Source organism: Neodiprion fabricii, chromosome 3 (genome assembly GCF_021155785.1).
Source record: "Neodiprion fabricii isolate iyNeoFabr1 chromosome 3, iyNeoFabr1.1, whole genome shotgun sequence".
Taxonomy (NCBI): Eukaryota; Metazoa; Arthropoda; class Insecta; order Hymenoptera; family Diprionidae; genus Neodiprion; species Neodiprion fabricii.
This window is the reverse complement of record NC_060241.1, coordinates 31,826,678-31,847,261: the sequence shown is the minus strand read 5'-3', so window position 1 is coordinate 31,847,261 and position 20,584 is coordinate 31,826,678. Positions and strand designations below refer to the sequence as shown.

Here is a 20,584-nt window from a genome sequence, read left to right as displayed (position 1 = left end):
GTCAGTCCGCCTTTATACACTTAACGCCTTGTGTTGATTGCGAACCACTAGCGAACATATAAAAATTACGCATAATATCGAAATATGGATACGCCAATGTGCGCACGCCAGCGGCGCAGAGGTCCGCTGCCAAAAAGGGCAGAAAAGTGTCGTGAAAATTGTCAAATATTGCGTAAAGTCTAGTTTAAAGTGCATCTGTCGGTATTCGTAATGATGCCGAGTACGCTGAAAACCAAAATATTAAATTTGCAACAAAAACTGAGAGCTGAAAATGAGTCAAGTGATAGAGATAGGCAAAACACCGTAGGGATGCCAGGAACGGGCTTACCGCCGTCATCCTCGGGGCCTGGGACTAGCCCTGCTGTTCGAAGGCCAAGACAACGTAAGATTATTCGTCTAATTCCAAAATTGTTTATCACGATAATCTCAAATTACACAAAATAATGAACTAAATTCATTCCCTAGGATGTAATGTCGATTTTGATAGGTTATGTTCACCCTACGCATCTTAGCTCCGCTAAATAAAATCTTTTAAACACTGATTCTGCAAAGCTTCGTAGAATGCAAGCAACAGCAGCTGCCTGAGCTTGATCGTCTCGTCGATATAACTTACTGTACATAATTTTCAACTAAAATCGTAATCAGAGAACTGTACATCCGATAGTTTGTTCGTCTGCTATAAAATTAGTTTACTATTGATGATTCCAGTGAGAGCAAAAAATTTTTGAGGCAAACCCCATTTGAGGACATTTTTTTTATCACTTGGCTCACACACACATGATTTTGAATAATTCTTTTGAGAACAGTTGTTGATTCTGGAACACCAACGCGCCCTAGACGGAACCTGGACTTGCCTGTACTACAAATGCCACCCCAGCGTACACAGGATAGTGAATTTGACTCTAAACTTCAAGAGATTATGAAAATGAATGGGATTTTAAGTATTAATGGACAGAAATATCAAACTGATATGAAAGACTTGGAACACCTTGGAGAATTGGGAAATGGTACTTGCGGGCACGTCGTCAAAATGAGGCATAGACCAAGTGGAGTGGTCATAGCTGTAAAACAAATGCGAAGATCCGGAAATACGGAGGAAAATAAAAGGATAATAATGGATTTAGACGTAGTGCTCAAGTCTCATGACTGTCCGTATATCGTACAGTGCTTAGGATGTTTTATTACTGAGTCTGATGTGTGGATATGTATGGAACTGATGGCCACTTGCCTTGACAAATTGCTAAAGAGGAGCAGACAAGCGATACCTGAAGAATTTCTTGGAAAAGTTACCGTTGCTGTAAGTGTAAGCAAGAAATTTTTGATTTACGTCAGTATATTTCAAATTGTACACCTGCGGTATAATCTATTTCTACAGATACGATTTGGGATAGATTAAACGAGTCAAGGTTATACAATCTTATGTAAACAGACCTGAACCAATTGAGACAAATCTATGTAATCTTACAACAGATAAAGAATCACGTTACCGGTGGTTGAAGTTGATTTTAAAGTATAGGTCCAGAAATCTGAAATGTATATTAGGTTTAAATAAATGCAAGATGCTGCTCGTACCCTTTTATGGGTTATAATTTTGCCAGCTAATCTTGTACATCATTTTCTCAATAGTTATAACTGTTATTATGTGACTTATTGTGACTTACATGACCACAATTTCGATGGCAATCCATCCAATTATGTACCTGCTTTTATTCATGGTCACTACATAGTCAGCTTTGAATTATTTTGAAATTAAATACTTGCTTTTCTCACTCTAAATTATTTTCATGAATATGCATTGTCAGTAATTGCAAAGCAGAAAGATGTAATCCTAAAATTTTTATGTGATGTGTAATATCAGTACCAACAAAGGTTGAGTTGAAACTGTTATTAATAATAGGGCTCGTATGGTTGCAAGAAGTATTCAGACTAGGTCTATTGTATCATTTATTTATATATTAGCTGATGCGTACTGAAGGTTTGGAATCATGATGAATGATATGTCATCATTGAACATTCAAACATTTCCATAGAAGAAAATTAAATCAATATTATTTGACTTGTATCACACGGCTGCTCCGCCATTACTCTTATTATGATTGTAAAATGCATTTGTCGAAAGCATTTAAATCCCAAACCATTTGGAATTATTCTCAAAAGAAATAGACCTCCTCGAACTCTTATATAAAGATCATACAATGTAGTGAGGTTCATTCAACATGCAGATTAACTGGGCTTGCTGCGAAATAGTTTATTGTTGTTTTCACGTCTGATAATCTACTTGACCGTCAATAGATTGACCACACATCTAGTCAAGGAGCCTATCGTACACATAAGGAGGTGAATACTGATCGATACTTAAAGACTTTTTTAAACCAGGATAATAATAAAAATGTTATATTTCTTTTCAGTGAGTGAAAACAGTGTTATCAACTCTCATCCTGCAGATAAACAGACTTTGATTCATAGTCTCTTCTTGCATACTTGGTTGTAAATTTGTTGTAAAAACTTGCTCAATAATTTTTTTTCGCTTTTGAAATTCCTTTTGAATCTCCAAAATTTATAAAATAACTCTCAGCAGTACTCAAATTTCACAATTCTGTGTAGTAATTCTTCGGTCATCCCACTTTTTATTCTCGTTTTTAACAGGAAATGTTGCTTATTAATTATTTATTTCATTCTTTGATACATTTGAACAGACAGTGAAAGCGCTATCGTACCTGAAAGAAAAACACGGGGTAATCCATAGAGACGTGAAACCAAGTAACATTCTACTGGATGAGACGGGGGGTGTCAAGTTATGCGACTTTGGGATATCTGGTCGTTTGGTTGATAGTAAAGCCAAAACCAGGAGCGCAGGATGCGCAGCTTATATGGCGGTAAGTTGTTTTTTTTTATGCCTTTGATTCAGTAAAGTTTCTAATTTTCTGTAAATTCAGGGTGGCCATGAAACCTGGAAACGAAAACAAAACTCAGAATCCTTTTTGTCCTACAGCCCGAAAGAATAGATCCGCCTGACCCAACGAAACCTGATTATGACATAAGAGCCGATGTCTGGAGTCTGGGAATTACTTTGGTAGAATTGGCTACTGGAGTGTTTCCATATCGAGATTGTAAAACCGATTTTGAGGTGGGATATCGATGAGATTACCTATATCTGAAAATACCCACGCCAGCGATTGTGCAAGTAATAATCTATAATCACTAGGTTCTAAGTAGGGTGGTACAGGACGAACCTCCCTCTCTCCCTTTGGACTCGTCTTTTTCCAAAGAGTTTCGCCATTTTGTTTGCTGTTGCCTCACAAAAAACTATAAACATCGGCCCAAATATCATAAGCTCATGGAACAAGCTTTTTATAAAAAGCACGACTGCGAACAAGGCGAGGCTGAAGGCTCTTCATCACCTAATTCTTGTTCTGAGTGGTTTGCGACAGTTATGCGTCAGTTGGAACCAAGGTCAGCAATAAAACTTAACAAGATTTCCCACTTTTTTTTGCATAAAATATCTTTATTTACCAGCACTGTACAGGACGTTTTTGAATTTATGTGGAACTTGCAAAATCGTTTCAATGAAATATCAAAATTCAATGCTGCTTAGAAGAAATCTATGTGGTTCAGAAATCGAGTTTAGCATAGTTACATTTCATCAGAAACAAGATATCGTATAATGCGATGAAAAAAAAGTTTCTAACATGTTTATATTATCAAAATTTGCATACTAAAAGCTTTAGGTGTAGGGCCTCGAAGCAAACAATATCTCAACGGCAGATAGGCAACTGAAGTTTCATCAGCTATACTTACAGCATGTAAGATGTGTTTTCGGTTGCCTATGTGCGTCGAGACTCTTCACCGAAAACTTCTGATATGGCAGTGCCAGCAGCAAATAGATTTTCTGCCGTTTTGAAAATACTGCTACTTTTTGCAATTCTTTTCTCTTATACTAAATTTCGACGGATCAATATTTGCCTAAAATGACGTCATTAAACTTTTTTCACATATGGTATTAAAATCTCAATAAATATGTGAAATTGAATATTACAGAAAGTTTCATGAATCATACAGATAAAAAATAAAAAAAATGTGACATCCTGTATGAAGATTAGTTTGAGTTTTAAACATGGCATGAGTTTTCCCAACTAATATAGTAATGTTTGGTTTGGTTTGAAAATAACCAGTAATCCGTTCAAGTACTGAGTTGTCGTAGGGATACAACGTTAACTTAGAGTTTAGTTAAAAGTGTGTTAAATGTTAGTCTACTGATATGTTATATATTTGATATTGGTCGCTCCAAGGTTTTTTTAATTATTTTTTTCATCCCATTGCTACCTTCTTATTGATAATTACTTTCATATAATGAAACTACGAATAATATCCCGATTTAATTTGAACCAGTCACTTAAACGTTTGCGTGCGTGTTGAATTGTGTTACAGCGTTGAGCTTGGGGGAGGCAGCGCAGCGTAGCATCCCCCCTCTCTCACCCCTACCCTTATTTCCATCCCTTTCAATAAAGTACCCTAAAATTCCCCAAAAGTATAAAAAAAATACCTCAAAAACGCCAAAAAATCTGCCCGATTTTCGTTTCGATTCGCCTCCCAGTTGTTTGGTTTGTGCACGCGCCTGTTACACACCCCACCCTTCAACCCCCATTTATGGTAAGCATTTGTCTTTATTTATCTGTTTATTTCGTTATATATGGTTGTAGAGCGAGAAGACGTCTCTGAACTCCCTACATAAATCAACATACAGCATTTATACATTTTTTTTACTTCGATAGTCTTTAAAAAAATTATCAATTATTTTAATGTATATAAAAATTCCATGGTGTTTGCTTCATTTCACGACACTATAATAGGTGATGATTAAAATCGTTATGCATTCTCTCAAGTACACATGGACATTTTTTCGTAAAATCCTTTAGTATTTCATTTTGTTTGGCTGATACTGATATGCAAGGAAGACTGTAATGTTTCAAAGAACAAGCACACCATTTTGGAATGTAACTATTTCACTTTTAACTTTAAATGCAAAACTTGTTTGCTCCTTAATTCGTTGACACTTGTAGATAATCCTTTCACCCTTATCTGTGTTGCATGGTTTTTTCTCAATTTTTAACAACCTTCTAACTTTTACTTACCAATTTTATGTCCTTCATATTTAAAAAAATATGTATGTTATGTAAATGTTACGAAGTCAGTGAACAGATTATATAACATTGAGTGCAAAGGTAATGTCACAGACTGCATTAGTGTATTTTTGGTCTGACAAAGCGTTATTTTATTTTATCTGCACAGTAGAAAATGGTTTTCAATTTTTTTCGGTATAATTGTGTATAAACGTTCAACCGAACATTACTTACGATGTAGTGTTATGATGCATTGATGATGAATTAATTAAGTTCTGAGTCAGACTTCGTCACCGCAATTAATGGTATCACAATCTCACTTAATGAAAGCATTAAAAGAATCGATAACAATCATAATCACTTCTGCTTTGTAACATCAATAATACTTTATGGGCAATAAAAATATTAATTTATTATATCTGTTTCAAAAGATAAATATTATGATGTTTCAAAGAATTTGTATGCCTTTATGTCGTTCTTTTAGGTTTTAAATTTATGGATTTTAGCTTCCGATTCTATTCCTTAATACCTAGGATGAAACCTTATGTAAGGATATTACATCTTAAAGTACAAGTAAAAGGATTGATGAGCGCGAGTTAAGCGAAAAAATGAGAATAGTTATTTCATTACCTTAGTAAACACTGACAGAAGTGATCATAAATTTAATTGTAATTTAAGACTAACAAAATTGTACAACATTGTCAAATTAAGTATATGATATTTTTATTCCAACCATTAACCCCCCGGGGACATGGTTTGAGTATAAAATGGTAATTGAGTTCTTCACTATTCACCTTCATTGATTTCTGAAATATTTGGAAACATTTGATAAATGCCACAGTAAGAATCATATGATAAACATTGAATCTTCAAAGATTCCCAATTTGGGCATAGTGGCTCTGTCGCTGAATGGTCTGTGCGCAATGTAGAATAAATGGGATGCTCAGATTTTTTAGTATAATGTAATTTAGTTGCAGGCCAGCGGGAGGGCAGCCACGGGTTTCCGGACACGTATCATTGAAACAAACAGCTCATCTTAGAACACACTCTGAAGTTCCAGCGTTCCTACGAAGTGGTATCACCAAAGATCTACAAAATTCCAGTTTCGTACCCTTTCACCAACGCCAAAGTAGTGAAAATGGTTCGAGTTACGTCCCGTATAGTCCATATGCGTTAAGAAGAAAGGAAATTGCTAGTCCATTCTCAGCACCAACTACCAAAGAATCAGGAGAAAGCTTGGATTCAAATGTAAACAGGCAATTTTCACCTTTTCGACGACAATCCAAAGGCACTGATCATAATTGTGATCCATTCAGTAAACCTGTCCCAGAGATCAATCCAACAAATGGTCAAGGCGGACCATTTTCTCCATTCAGGCAGGATGCCAATTTTGCAGAAACCAGAAACAGACCTTACTCACCGTTTTCTTCAAGATTAGAAGAACGAGATGGAAGTAGGGATCGTTGGCAAGGTATTTCGAGATCTTTGAGTCCTTTTGCTCGCGATTATTCACCATGGAGACGAGAAAATGTTGACCCTCCAGGAGTTGTTCAACCTACTAATGAGGGGGGAAAATATTCACCGTTCATGCAACGAGTTAGACATCAGTCGCCTCAAACTCACCCACCAATTCAGGATATATATGGAAGTCCTTTGGTTAGTCGCAAAAGGCAAGTTTCACCAACCTTACACATCATTAACAAATTTTTTATTATGTTTTATAAATTGAATATGCTTGATACCATACTTTGTATGAAATTTGCTCATTCACAACGTCTCCAAATTTCAATACCTTCATTGTGATACAGGAAAAATAACCAAGTCTTCTGATCTAAGTTAATGGTATTTGGATTCCTAGATTTCCATCAGAGCCACCAGCCCAGGGTTCTACTAGTCCACAATTATTGATATCACGCTATGCTCATCAGCACCATCAGCGCAAGCAAGAAACGTCTCCACCTCTTACACAGGGTCAGGGAGTTTGCAAAGAATCAGCGAAAAAACGATTCGCTTCCTACGTTAGGCTTAGACTTGGGAGCGATCGTGCCCCTTCGCCAGAACCTCCTCCAAGATTTAATCGCGGAGAATCTCCGCTTGCACTAAGAAGGAATATTACGGATCCAGCGTCACCTTCATTTTCCAGAAGGTAATGTTATGAAATATTTCTGTTATAATTAATCAGGAAAGTTGATATCTTTTAATACTCCAAAGATTATGTGAAACTGTTCAGATCTACTAATCCTAGCCGGCAAATGGTATTAAGAAATGGTTGACAAGTGTCAATTGATAAAGTTTATTGAAGCTAAGCAAATCGCAACTGCAAGAAATCAGCACTATTGTAATTTTTATAATTCAGGTATGTGTCGCCATCACCCCCACAGCCACCACCTAGAAGACTTTCTGAAAGCAATTCGGTCCCTGGAAGTCCGCAGCACATGCGCACCCGTTTACATTATACTCCTGAACCCCAAAGAAGGCCTCCACCCACATAACCCAATACATCTATAAAGACTTGGTCTCTTATCAGTGCCATACACTTTTTTGCTCTGCCAATTTGACGCACGGCCTGGACCGATATTACACTCAATATTACACTCAACTGTCTGCTGGGCAGTCTATGTACAAAGTGGTGGAACCATAGTGGAATCAGATGAGTCGTTTGGCTATCGCGCACTAAAAATCAAACTTTTATACTTACAGTTTATTACAGCGCTTAAAATCACGGTGACAATTGGTGAATTTTCGTACTTGCACAGTCACTGAAAATTGTAAAACATAAATTTTCCATTGCGCAGCAATTCTCGTAATGAAGCGGTATAATGAATTTTTGTAATTTTATTTATTTTCATTTTTATTACAGTGTGTAAGTGCAGGGCTGGTAGGAAGTGATTTGTAGTAACTTTCGTTATTCTACAAAACCTCTGTTACTTTTTTAGTGCAATACTACTTTATGATTTTCAGTGATATAATATAAATTAAAAAATTCTATCAAATATTACTTCCTGTCAGTTTGGACAATATTTTCTTCCAAAAAACTTTTGGATGTATGTAACGGTTTTCACAAATTCATTACTAATAGTCTAATAGTTATTTCTGAAAGATTCTATAATTCTGCGCTGCAGCTCGGGGTGGTTAACATTCTTACTGTGCATGCATCGCTATTTGAAAATATTTTCATAGTGCAAAGCGAGATCACAGGGCACAGCTATGAAACTCACGTTCAGTTCAGTTTCAGTTGGCTTGGTTATTACCAGGCCTGGTACAAGAAAAAACTGCTTTCAATAATTGACAACGTTAAAAATTCGAATTCTAGTAAAATCAAATTCTCTATCAAGATTCATGGCAGCGAATCACTATCGAGTTCCCGTAGGCCGACACACGCTAGTTATTTTTAACCTCGAGTCATTGTGCTACGAAAATCTAAGTCAGTCCTGGAGAGTGAAATTTAGCCTGAACGTATACCTTTTATTTATTTTATAAATCTCAGATACAGAAAATGGTGTATACAAAGTTCAATTTACGTTTATTTTTTCAAACTACGTGTACTGGTTTTCAGCATCTTTTAACAGAACATTGTTTCACGCTTGACTATACATTTTGTTATTACTACAATTTCGAAATATAGAAAAGAACCTGATGAAATCCTTTGCCAGTTTTAGCACATGGTGATAGTGTTCTGATTGAATAACAGCTAATAAATTTTTATTTCCAATTGTAAATCTATTTTTGAGCAATCGAACGCAAACCAAATGACAAGGACCATCGACTGGCTCCTGTAAGTAAGCATAAGCTCCACGTCTCTTCAACGCTATAAATTTCATTGTATATTACTTAAAGGAAGGGCGTGGCAGCTAGCAGGATGTAATTATTATTTTTAAATAATATTATTAACATTAACTACGATGAAGTCTATGCTCGTAATCACTTTTGTCGCTTATTCGGCAAGAGGATTTTTTGCAATGTAAATAAACTTATATTTATACGACACTCTGTTTTATATGAAATGTGCCTATCGTACTAATTGACATGTTCCATTTTTATTAGTTTGTTGTAAAAAAGAATACAAAAAATTAGGAGTCTTCTCCTGGGTGACTTAAGTTTAAAAATCCAAGGAAATAGACTATATAACTCAGTAGATGATTTATTATCTGTGGAAAGGTAATTTGAATACAATCCAAATTTTATAATAAAGTTTCACCGCTTAAACTGTACATACCTATACACACACATATATATATATACACAAACAACTTCAGTATATATATATAAAATATAAAAATGAATTTGTCTTTATAAATACAAAAGGTACTTTCGTTCAATATTAATTTATATTTTTATATTTTTAATGATAATGTGTATACAAAATGTATGTACAAGTCATTTCATGTGTATGGTACAATTTAGAATACTCTTGACTGGAGAATTGCTTTTTGCAGCAAAGCAGCGAACGTTTTGTTGACCTCGCGACATAATATTTCTGCGGATTTATCTCCCAGGGCTGCTTGGGCCACACTAACTCGTCCAAGTTGTAGCAATAAAGCAGTTGTATCTTCAGCCAAAGGTGGAAATGCCAAACAGATCCTTGTAAGAGCTGGTAAAACAGGCATGAATAACAACACTCTACCTTTAGCTGGCAAAACTCCTAATAAAGTTGCCAGTGTATTAATAGCTAGCCGTGATACACTCAGAGCTTTTGGTAGGGCATACTGAACTGCCAAATGAGATGCTAGATCAACAGCAAATACTTGCTTCTCTGGTTCAGGCTGCGACAACAACTCTGGTATCCAATCGAGACAAATGTGCATAGAGGGAATACCAGAAACAGTAATTGGTAATAGCTCTCTTGGATATCCCTGAAATCATAAATAAGGATGCTTCAAATATTTTGTTTCATTTACAAAGGCTGGAAACCTGCAAAGGAATACTTCAATCAGTGTTTAGGGAATGTAACAGGATGCATCATGAAGTTAGTGGCAAAATTTAATCAGCCAAGTAGATATTTGGAGCTTATTCAGTTACAGAAAGCAAACCGAAATTTGTGCTAGTATTTCCAGTTCTGTTTAATTTTCTTACTCGATTACTGAATGGTAATTTCTTGTGTTATAGCCATAATCATTCAATAAAGTTGATAGATTAACCCAGGGTTTAAAACATAAGTATACTCACTTGAAAATGCACTAATTTTGCTAGTGAAGGATCAGCAATAAAAACTTGATGAAGGTATGAACAAACGACACTTCGTATTTCCCTTAGGGACCACATTTGACCAGGCACTTGACGATCTTCTTCTGTTTCTAAGCAGGCTTCTAAGAGAATTTGTACTGCTGCACTCTCTTGCCCTGCAACCAGAGCAGTTCGTAGATCCTCTCTTTCAGCTTCGCTGGTTAGTTGACCAATTTTTTCTGTTAAGGGTCTGTCCTGCATATGCCTAGATAACTGAGATCGAGATGCAGCTAATGTTGCTTGCAAAATACTGTTGGAGTGGACAAATAAATCGAGTCAGTTTCTAATTCGTCAAGAATGATATACTGGACTTGTATTCAACTCAGCCTTTTACCGACGCTTCTTTCTTTGATCTCTCAAACTTATGCCACACAGACTTATAACGGCATACTGTTTTGTTAAAGGAAGTTGTGTACGTCAAGAATTCGTATCCATGACTTACAAATAGGTGAAAATTTTCCAATGCAATAAAATCCAAATTTTAAGAAATAATGTCATGTCAAATGTTGAAAGTATGAAAAACAATTCGTAGAAACGTCTGTTGAACAGAAGTGATATTTTACAATATTTCTGTAGAACACCAAAGAAGCAGGCATTGAAAACTGATTACAGTGGGCTGCAGTAGGCTGAAATGAAAAAGTTCATATTTCTTACCGTAGAATAACTGACAAGACGGGCGCACATCTAAAAACTCTTGTGTGGCATCGCAAAACTTGCAGTGGGTCAAGGACAATGTTTTCTTGAGTAAGAAATACATTCCTGACCATTGTATTTTCAATGATTAATGCATTGATTGATAGTACCCAAAGGCATCTTGGTAATACAGTGTTTAATCTTAACCAGACTTGTTTATACAGTTCTGAAAAATTAAATTGGTATTAGAATTTTCAACATTACATGTATATTATTTTGCGGTAAGATTTACTTAGGAATCATTGTGAAGTACTATTTATACCTTGAATGTATCTTGGTACTTTATTGTCCAATATTGCTTTGAAGAAATGTATAATGGTTTCCGCATGTGGCCAAATATCTGTAGGCTTCATGTCTATAAGCTGACGTAGTAATCTTCCTGTTCGGGATGGGCAAGTTTCGATATGTCCAAATGCCTCTATAATTGCTACATCATTAATTACAACATTGTCGTAATTAGCTGTCATTGAGTCTATATTTATCATCTCTTCATCCAACCAGTCATCCACCAACGACAGATGTGGAAAATGTGTAGCTAAGAGCCGCAAGAGAGGAGAAAACAATCCTGCATAACTCATTTGATCCCTTTGAACTTGTTGTAAGAGATATTTTATTGGCAACTCAGATAAGAATTCCGTTGAATACGACTTCACTTTTTTACCCTGTGATATGAAATTATGCATATTTGATAATCTCACATCCTCGTACAATAATAAGTAATACAATAGCAACAGTTGTGATGTTAGGGATGGTTTTGAAGTGTCGACATCCATGTAATCATTTTCCATATCAGCAATATTTAGAACAGACTTTTTTGGATCGAAATTTGCTCCAAAAACACTATTCTGGAATACTCTTCTGATTTCATCCTCTGTGATTGGTTTATTGGTATGTTCGGAGGTTTTGTTAGTTGTAACTAAAATTGAATTGACGTATACCTCCACCAGAGCTGGTAGTACAGGATGTAGGGGAGGTACACTGTCGCATATTTGACGATAAATCCAATTTTTAATTGGTACTTTGTGTTTGGCAAAAGCTCTTGATTTTAGCAACTGATGTATGCAGTGCACAGGCAAAAACCCAGGGATGTTTGCGCTGAGATTTGCTGTAACAGGGACCTTCACTGCATGAGATGTGACAACCTGTTCAGTGAATATTTCTTGTGTGAATATCTGCTTCATTCTAGTGAGATTATTTGGCCTGATGGGTATTTTCATTCCTAGAGTAGCGCAGACCAGCTCACAAATAGCGGATAGCTGATTGCTGTGGAAATGAATAGCCATGAGAAGTAACATTTCACCAAAGCTGGCAGACACGCCACTTGTACTTTCGAAGTAAACTTCTTCTCTGACAAGCCACTGTACCCATTCTATGCTACGTTTTTCAAGATTACTGTGTCCTATCAGCGACGGGCAAGCAATTAGCATGCACAATCCCAAAGACACGAATCTGACTCCAGCTGGAGATGGTGGGGGATGAGAAGTCAATAATTGCACTATCATGACAACTTCGTCGTCCTGAAATTTTATCCCGCCGATTCCTCTGAGCGCGCAATAAAGTCTGAGCAAGGCACTGGCTTGAACAACATAAGACTCTGCCAACTGACTGTCTGAGCTGTGGGAAGTAATTGCCTTTAGTCTTCTAAGCAGTTCTTCTCTAAGAGATTGCAGAGCTGTATGGGACTCCCATTTTCGTTTCTGACCATTCCTAACAAACATCGCGATCCAAGTTCTTACTTGCTGATCATTTCCAAGCAACAATCCAGACACAAAAGCAACCATGTCGCTTTCTGGTTGTAAGTTATCGATATTCTCATGTTCAAGACTCAGAGTTATGGCAAGTGCAGGCATGCGGCATAGTTCAACACATTTTGCTCTAACAGCTAAAGCCTGACTGGGATTCATTTGGCACAGCATGGTCAAAGCTTGGGTACGAATTCGACCTAAGGCAGATTCTTCTTGTCTCTCTCCATTTGCGATCAGATGAGCACAAACCTCTGCAAAACTATCTGGACTGTTGGCTACGATCCAGCATATTATCTCTGGACCATGTTTAACATGTAACAAAGTTTCCGCTATGTCTAGAATCGACAATAGAGCAGGGAGTTCTGCCAGGGCTATGCAAATAACATCGCTTATTTCTTCCATGTAAACCGCATTATCAAATAAATCTGATTGCTTGATCTGAAACTCTTGATTTCTCTGGAGCTCTTGTATCTGAGAGGCTATAAAAAGGATCTCACTGAGTACTAAGCGTAATCGTCGAGTAGAGTCACTACGTTCGAATTCCAAAGCTAATCCGCTCTGTAATGACTGAGCAAGAATGCTGTCGCTTTGAACACTTCCAAGTTTTTGTCTGAAACAAATAAAATTGAATCAATCAAATTCCTATAAGATGACTTTGAATTATTTCTTTCACTTTGCTAGAAATAGAGTCTAGCAAAGCCTTTCACCTAAGTGAAATACATTTATGATATTCCATATACACATCGGTAATGTGTCTTTAATCCAAACATTTTTTATTTCTGGTGTATTTTCACAGTAAAATCTTAATGCACATTACAACATTTAGCTAGAGATTGCTGCCAGAATATGGATAAGAAATGGAATGAGGTGATAGCACAAATAGAAGAATGATAAGAGAATTGTTTTCAAAATTTGAACGTGCTATTAAGACCATTCTCAGGTTACCGTAAATCTTTCAAAAACTAGAGATAAGACAGAGTTTCAGTAAGTAGGTTTTTTGATTTCATTGTTGACAAACTGTTGTTTGCGTGCCAAAAATCTATGACAGATGTTTGGGATAACCTAACTTAACAAAAACTAACCTCAATTGTTGTTCCTTACGAACGTCAGTTTCTAACGCGTGAAAGTCTATTGATAGAAGAGCTACGATGGAATTAACTAATTCTATCCCGGATAATATCGTTAATATTTCTTTTCTCCCTTCTGCGCATTCTTTTGTGATGTCCAAGGGTGAGATCAAGCTCATCCTAACCAAACAGGGTAGAATTGGTCGTATTTCTTTCTGAGAGCACGTCGATAGTTCTTTGATATGTACATTTTGTATCGCAGTAAAAACTCGGGGCGACACTGCAGTGTTGGTTGGCATTTTTAAACAACTATTTAATAACGTTATTAGAATTAAATTAAATATCACCACATTCGCGTACGAGCAGACGCAACGTCAACCTCGTTTCAAGTTTCAATTCAGCTATGTCGCTTTAAGGAAGTAGTAAGCCTGACGCCGTGGACGACGGCAATTCGGTAAGCAAAGGTTAACGCTATCCTCCAGAGAAGCCTGCATGAGGAGAGAGGCCAAGCTCTGACGACGAATAGGTTTTTTAAACTAATTTTCGAGCTACGGGGACGGTAAATACGTATGTCCATAGCTGACTAATACTTTGCCGTATTTAGCATCACGAAGACAGTGTATTGTGCAGTGCATATTTTCCATAGCAAAGTGCCACCGCAGTGGTCGAAACAGAGTAATTCACAAACATTAAAAATTCATTGAAATTTGCAACGGCATTTACGCCGAGCCGTGTCGTTGGCCAAAGACAACAACGATGTGTTACGGAAATTCAGTAAACATCCGATCGCATTGCGCGCAGCTCTTAGCGCTGCTGACTGGTCGAAACAATTGTTTATGAGCGCCTCGCAGCATCAGTCGCTTCCGAGCAGCCGAAGCGAAATTACGTGGCGATTTAGGCCAGAGTTCAGATCGCGTTATTCAGGCTCTGTTACGTTATTTGAACAGTGCAGTACTCGTACCAAACTGATCGGTGTATAATCTGCGAATGATAGATTGTGGCCCAAAGAAAAATTTACGCGATGCGTGGAGGGAACTTACCTCAGGCGGCCAAAAAGTAAATGGTTTTTGGGAGTCTTTTCGACGTGGAAGAATTGAATGAATATTTTCTATACTCTGATGATCTTTTATTACTAGGTTGCACTATATCTGGTAATTCTTACAAGTCATTTGAACCATAACTGCGAAGATTGTAATTTTGATCTGAAACTAACTGAACAGAAAGTTTTAATTTTCAGATTATTTTTAAAAATATGAACTTAAATCCATCCATTAGAGTTATAAATTTAATGTTTTACGCGTGTTCTAAAAAGGAGGTGCGATTTTTTACCGTTCTTTCACAGTTATTTTACAATCAACAAAGGGTACTTTAGATAATGAAATCACCTCAACGATAGGTAGGTTGTAGCCAAATTGCCAACGCGAATGAAGACTCGCTTAATCAATTGTGGTTCAAATGACTCGAAAAAATTACCAGATGTAGTTCAAACTAGTAATAAAAGACCCCCAGAGTTAAGAAAATATCCAGTCAATTCCTCCCTCCCGAAAACATTTCCGAAAACCACTTACTTTTCGGCCTCCTAAGGTAGATTAATTCCCCCTTAAGCTTCTAACTGATTTTTCTATTTTAACATATTACGAATTATATTCTAATTCGTTTCAGGTCACTGAGTTTCATTGACTCCACTGAAAAATCAACATATCTTTATTGAGGTTGAGATTTGACCACAAATCCAATAAATGTTCAATCTAATAACATTTTGCAAATGATACAAAAGTATTGACATATATCTTCTGTAGTATTCAACATACCCGAAACTATAAAAACAATGATTTTATGGGGGCTTCGATATTTTATTTATCAGTTATGTATACTATTATGTTATTAATTATACTCTCATCCCTTTAAGGTGGATGAGAAGTTTAGTTCAACATTTAGGCGAAAACAAACGAACACGAGATTTCATTTACGTCAGTTTGTAATTGATATTCATAAAGTGAACCAGAGTTACTCAAGGGCACTAAGTTTCTCTCTTCCTAAACAGGATCAATGAATTAATAGGGATAAATCATTATGGAACTCTGGCAAAAGTGTCAGTTTGAAAACTAAACAGCGCGTCTCGTCTAGCGCTTTTTACTATGCTTTTTACCGACGGTCACGTTTACGCGGCAGGTCAAACCGAATCCAGGTGGCACAACTTGACTCGTATTTGTTTGATTAGCCACAATTCAATACACTGCCGGTTCTTCTGACACGTCGAATCGAAACTTCAAAACGGTCGTAATTTTAATACGCGCCAATTCCTGCCATACTTTTGTATTGCATAAAAAAAAATTGCCATTCAGGATCATATTGAAATAGGCTGAGAACGAGTTTGGTTACAAGCATCAACATATAATGGTAATTTCATTTATACATGGTTAATCGTAATTGTAACATATAATTTATTCGTGAGAATCAACAAGCGGTTGTGGTATATTACATAACAACAATAGCAACAATATTATAATGCAAGTACAATAACTCTAAAATTGATTTAAACTTAAGAAACGTTATTTATGATATAACATTGTATATAATGTAATACATCGTAAATCTCTCAAATATTTGTATAATTCATAATTAACAAATGTATACATACATGTATAAAAAGTATGTACAATTCAGGTATGTTGATAAAATTACACCAGGGAACGAAGATTTTGATCTTGAATCCCAACACAAGTGGCTTAAAGTCAGTCTATGTAATTGTATCGCCTTAAAAAATTTGGTAAATTTGGTTTTTTCAGTAAATAGCTTTTTACTTCCAATGCATGGAAAAGACTTATCAACATTTTTTATGTCAAATCTATTATAGACGTAAATCACCTCAAATGTATGTATTACCGGTTTTTAAATCCGAATGAGGATGCGGCATCTGCGGCTTATAATTAGATATTAATTATGCATTGTAAAGTATAAAAGTTATTTTAAGATAAAGAATATTTCGTCGACTTCGTAATGACTGGAAGCTCTCAACCTTCAAATTTGTAATGAATTGTTGATTTATGGTAAGTTTGAAGAGATGTTAGCTTAGACGCTCAATGAATTCAGACGAAATTAACTTGCTAAGAGTTAGTGAAAATTTTTATGAAAAAGTATTCATTTGCCGTTTAACGGGTACTCATCATGAATTAAGTATGGCTGATAATCGATAGAAAAAAGAGTTACATTTTTCCGTGGAACAGCGTACAATCCTTGATTTCTCCAAGCAGAGTAGGAAAGCTTAATCGAGCTAGTATGTTTCGTGGTAAATTCAGGCATTAGAGCTTACTGTCATGCTATAATATTATAAGCAAAAACTGTACTCCAAAGTTGCTATAAAGTGCATTCGGAAGCGAACATTATTCGTAGGGTATATACACAGCTTGATACAACGATTACTGCGATTACATTCGAAGCACCAACGACCGATTAGCAATACCATAAGATTGAGAGAATTGATTAATCGTTGTTGAGGTATAGAGATATGAATTCGAATTTTGCTTATAAATAAGTTTTTCTTTTTTTTTTCTTCGTAACGATAATAATATTATCAACAAAGAATGATCACTCTGCAGAACAGCCACTTACGAATAATTTTTTTAAATCGTACAGAGAAATTTGCAAAATCTTTATCCTGTGCTATGTATAGTTTTGTCAAAAAGAGAAAAACATCATTAATAATTTGAGTTTTATGCTCGAGGCCGTGACGTAGAAAATGGGCTGAACGCAACGACTAGTTTAATTCAACTAATGCCTGCAGAAGGTCAACGTCTAGTTTACCAAAAGTAAGAATACGCCTTGTACGAGTATGTACGAAAATTTATTCGAATTCCGGCTTTTAGCGCATTTCCTACATCGCGTAGTTTGATTTTTCTAGTAGTAAGCGCGTCGACTATTTCAAAAACTTCTTCATTTGCTTCGTTTGATGCTGCATACTGTACTGTGCGTTTTCCGCCTTCGATATCAACAGGTCCAACTTGTCAACGTGTGACTCGATCTTATCATTGATATCGTGCCTCCGAGCACCAGCCTCGATCTTTTCAACCGTTTCATCCACCGTACACTCCACAGATATAGTCTCATCGGCCGTCAGGGTGTCACTCAAGCCTTTCGAGCTGTCCGGGTTTGGCTGGAGAGGTGCATGGTCTGGAGTGCTTGACCTGGAGCCCACTCGTACCTTCAACATGGCCCCCAAGCTACCGCAGACGGTCTGGAATCGAAGCTTACGCTCTAAACTCGGTAAGCATGAGGAATTTCATTCATCGCTGGCCATCAAGAGCCCCGGAGGAAAAGACGCGCCGGACCATTATGTTGAATGGTTTTCGTGATCGATGGAAAGAGCTGACGGTTAAGTGTTAGCGAACGGGACCGTGTAGAGTGTAAACATCCGCTGTATTCATTCAGTACTCATCGACTTTAAAAACTGCCGTGAATACAAATTTGAATGGTAAAATAGCGACGGCCATAAATTATGCATTGTGTACCCAGCGTTCGGGTTATCAGGAATTACTACTTATGTGAATGCTGCGAACTGAATCTATTCAGAATCACTGTCGGCGAACTGACGGACGGTCGTAATATATTTTATTACTCAACGTCTGTACGTTAAAGTAGTATAAATCTGAATACATTAAAAAAGCCTTTATCGCTTGAATGAAACGGTTTCCAATCAGCGTGCCCATAATTCTTGAACAGAATTCGTGAATATAAAATTGCAGTCGCAAGATAAACTTGATTGTGCGACCGAATCGGAGTACGATTGAAATTTCAGGATGATATCGAGTATAATCGAGAAGCAAAAAGTATACATCATCTTCAATCGAATAGTAGGTATGGAAGCCCAATAATCGACGTTTAGCGTCACTTATACTGCTGAGAAACACAGACGAAAGTAGTTGGACGAGTTAATGAACACGATGAGAGGCTGGCGATGAGTGAAATAATTTCCGGATAACCGGAACCATGTAATACACAGACGAAACGCCAGTTAGTTTATTCGAATCGAATTAATCGCGATTCAATGCGAAAATGCCGTGCGATGTTTTTTTTTTCATACTGCATCTGAATATTTATGAAGCGTCTACCATGGTAAGAAAGAATTGCGACTTCAAAGCCATGCGATTAACTTTTTTATCGGTCCACTGTTCGATCGTCTTGAAAATATCCGGAACAGATGATGTCTTGAACTTTGTTGAAATTTTTTATGAAAACAACAACCGTGGTAAAAGTCGATAAAACGCGCAGCAGGCTGTGCTGTGTACTACCTAAAAAAATACACTCTCTTCTGCTTTATCTTACTTTAAACCTGTTCAGCTTCTTTTGAGTTGCGCTTAGGATGCTGTTGAGTTCATCCAGACCGCCCCCGACGCGTTGCAAGCTTTCATCTTTCATAGTGGCATCCTATAAATTAGAAGATTCGCTTATTATTTTACGAGTCTTTAAAATAATCAGGGTTTCGCGATTACTTCTCGATCATAATAAAGATGATGACTATAATATAAGGTTTTATCGATAATCAATTTATAATGTCGCGATAATCACCTAGAGCTTGTAAACTCGATTTGGCCATCAGATTAACTTTTGGTACACTATTTGAAATAAAAAAAATTGCTCCAAGAATATATATGCGTTGAGAATGTAGCATGCATATTCGGTTAACGATTGCAATGAAAGAGATGCCACTCAACTCATCGATATCAAATGAACAAATATAAATAAATAAACAACGAGGAGAATCCAGACACAACAATCCGAGGCATGGTTTAATTCAGTTTACCTCCTCGATATTTATTTTGTTTCTCCATCTCACACGATTACATCAGAAATTTTTTTCTCATAATAAATCGAAGGGTATTGGAAGCCCCGAATTCAGGTCATCACAACGCTCAGTCTTAACACGTACCTCGACTATCGAGTCCTCGATCTCTTCTTTGGTGGGTTCAGTGGCTTGCCTTGACTTGGTCCATTCCTCCTGACTAGGTAGTGGCAGCCCGAGGAGCTCGGCTCTTTGACACGCGTAGGCGTAGTCCTCGGCCATCTCTAGATCCCCGGGTCCCGAGGGACTGAACCAGATCGAAAAAAATACTAGTTGAGACACCGTCAAAACGCCACCAAAGTCCAAGCCCGCCGGGTACTCGAAATGTTACGAGATACGCGGCAACGACACTGTTTCTTTAGTCACCGAAAAGGTACACGCTTAGTACGTTACCTGCCGCCTATCGAGGGCGAGGAATCCATATTGGTGTACGGATTGCGCCGACTCGTCGACGGTCACGGTTGCGCGGTCAGGATAGGAAATTCGGAACGGGTGGAAAATCAAACGGTAGATTGAATTGTTCGTAATGGGGACATTCCTTGCCTGATCGCCGACCCTTGGAATCGGGCTCGGGATTGTTATTCTTTTCTGTGATCTTCGGGTCAAGTAATCGAGTTGCTCGGTTGATCAATGGAAGACTTTGACGATCGTCAAAACCGAATTAATCCCGCGAGTACTTAGGAATTATCGCATAAAATGTCCTATTTTTTCAATTCAATTGTCATGAAAATATATAGTAAGATTTTCTAATCACTGTGAGTAACTAGATGAGTGTTACTGTAGGATACTAAATGATAATGACATGGTTTTCAACCTCAATCGGGTGAATTTTTTCCACATACGGGTCATCAATTCTTATCAATTACAATTGAATCGTAGACCAAGAGCCTGTCGAGA

The 20,584-nt window shown here is 37.0% G+C and overlaps 3 protein-coding genes across 6 annotated transcripts; 1 reads left to right on the top strand and 2 right to left on the bottom strand.

Annotated features, from left to right (window-relative positions):
• The first annotated feature begins 21 nt into the window (after positions 1–21).
• Positions 22–9,105, top strand: LOC124178454 (dual specificity mitogen-activated protein kinase kinase 7-like). 2 transcript variants are annotated; one of them, XM_046561804.1, is made up of 8 exons: positions 22–382; positions 807–1,297; positions 2,697–2,876; positions 2,993–3,127; positions 3,206–3,453; positions 6,098–6,790; positions 6,979–7,266; positions 7,477–9,105. In XM_046561804.1, exons 1-8 carry the CDS (start codon positions 211–213, stop codon positions 7,610–7,612), a joined length of 2,343 nt encoding a protein of 780 aa, XP_046417760.1. In that variant the 5' UTR covers positions 22–210; the 3' UTR covers positions 7,613–9,105. The 2 variants fall into 2 exon arrangements, with proteins under 2 accessions (XP_046417760.1, XP_046417759.1); XM_046561803.1 differs by having other exon boundaries at positions 6,092–6,790.
• On the bottom strand, positions 8,836–14,244 carry LOC124178453 (integrator complex subunit 2). 3 transcript variants are annotated; one of them, XM_046561801.1, is made up of 5 exons: positions 13,864–14,244; positions 11,299–13,391; positions 10,998–11,202; positions 10,287–10,593; positions 8,836–9,973 (listed from the first exon to the last, which is right to left on the bottom strand). In XM_046561801.1, exons 1-5 carry the CDS (start codon positions 14,145–14,147, stop codon positions 9,521–9,523), a joined length of 3,342 nt encoding a protein of 1,113 aa, XP_046417757.1. In that variant the 5' UTR covers positions 14,148–14,244; the 3' UTR covers positions 8,836–9,520. The 3 variants fall into 3 exon arrangements, 2 of the variants coding, with proteins under 2 accessions (XP_046417757.1, XP_046417758.1); XM_046561802.1 differs by having other exon boundaries at positions 9,836–9,973; positions 10,287–10,459; XR_006869807.1 differs by lacking the exon at positions 8,836–9,973 and adding an exon at positions 10,678–10,881 and having other exon boundaries at positions 10,468–10,593.
• Positions 14,245–16,217: 1,973 nt separating this feature from the next.
• On the bottom strand, positions 16,218–20,123 carry LOC124178029. Its single transcript, XM_046561102.1, has 4 exons — positions 20,081–20,123; positions 19,775–19,934; positions 19,171–19,272; positions 16,218–18,082 (listed from the first exon to the last, which is right to left on the bottom strand). The coding sequence occupies exons 1-4, from the start codon at positions 20,107–20,109 to the stop codon at positions 17,765–17,767; spliced, it is 609 nt and encodes a 202-aa protein (XP_046417058.1). The 5' UTR covers positions 20,110–20,123; the 3' UTR covers positions 16,218–17,764.
• Between the last annotated feature and the right edge of the window lie 461 nt (positions 20,124–20,584).

Coding starts and splice junctions, on each gene's coding strand:
- LOC124178029 (XM_046561102.1), bottom strand. CDS start 20,109: ATGGATTCCTCGCCCTCGATAGGCGGCAG. Junction 19,935..20,080: donor TCGCCCTCGATAGGCGGCAG/GTAACGTACTAA, acceptor GATCTGGTTCAG/TCCCTCGGGACCCGGGGATC. Junction 19,273..19,774: donor TCGAGGACTCGATAGTCGAG/GTACGTGTTAAG, acceptor TCTAATTTATAG/GATGCCACTATGAAAGATGA.
- LOC124178454 (XM_046561803.1), top strand. CDS start 211: ATGATGCCGAGTACGCTGAAAACCAAAATATTAAATTTGCAACAAAAA. Junction 3,454..6,091: donor ATGCGTCAGTTGGAACCAAG/GTCAGCAATAAA, acceptor AATGTAATTTAG/TTGCAGGCCAGCGGGAGGGC. Junction 6,791..6,978: donor CCTTTGGTTAGTCGCAAAAG/GCAAGTTTCACC, acceptor TTGGATTCCTAG/ATTTCCATCAGAGCCACCAG.
- LOC124178453 (XM_046561801.1), bottom strand. CDS start 14,147: ATGCCAACCAACACTGCAGTGTCGCCCCGAGTTTTTACTGCGATACAA. Junction 13,392..13,863: donor CGTAAGGAACAACAATTGAG/GTTAGTTTTTGT, acceptor TATTTGTTTCAG/ACAAAAACTTGGAAGTGTTC. Junction 11,203..11,298: donor AGTACCAAGATACATTCAAG/GTATAAATAGTA, acceptor TTAATTTTTCAG/AACTGTATAAACAAGTCTGG.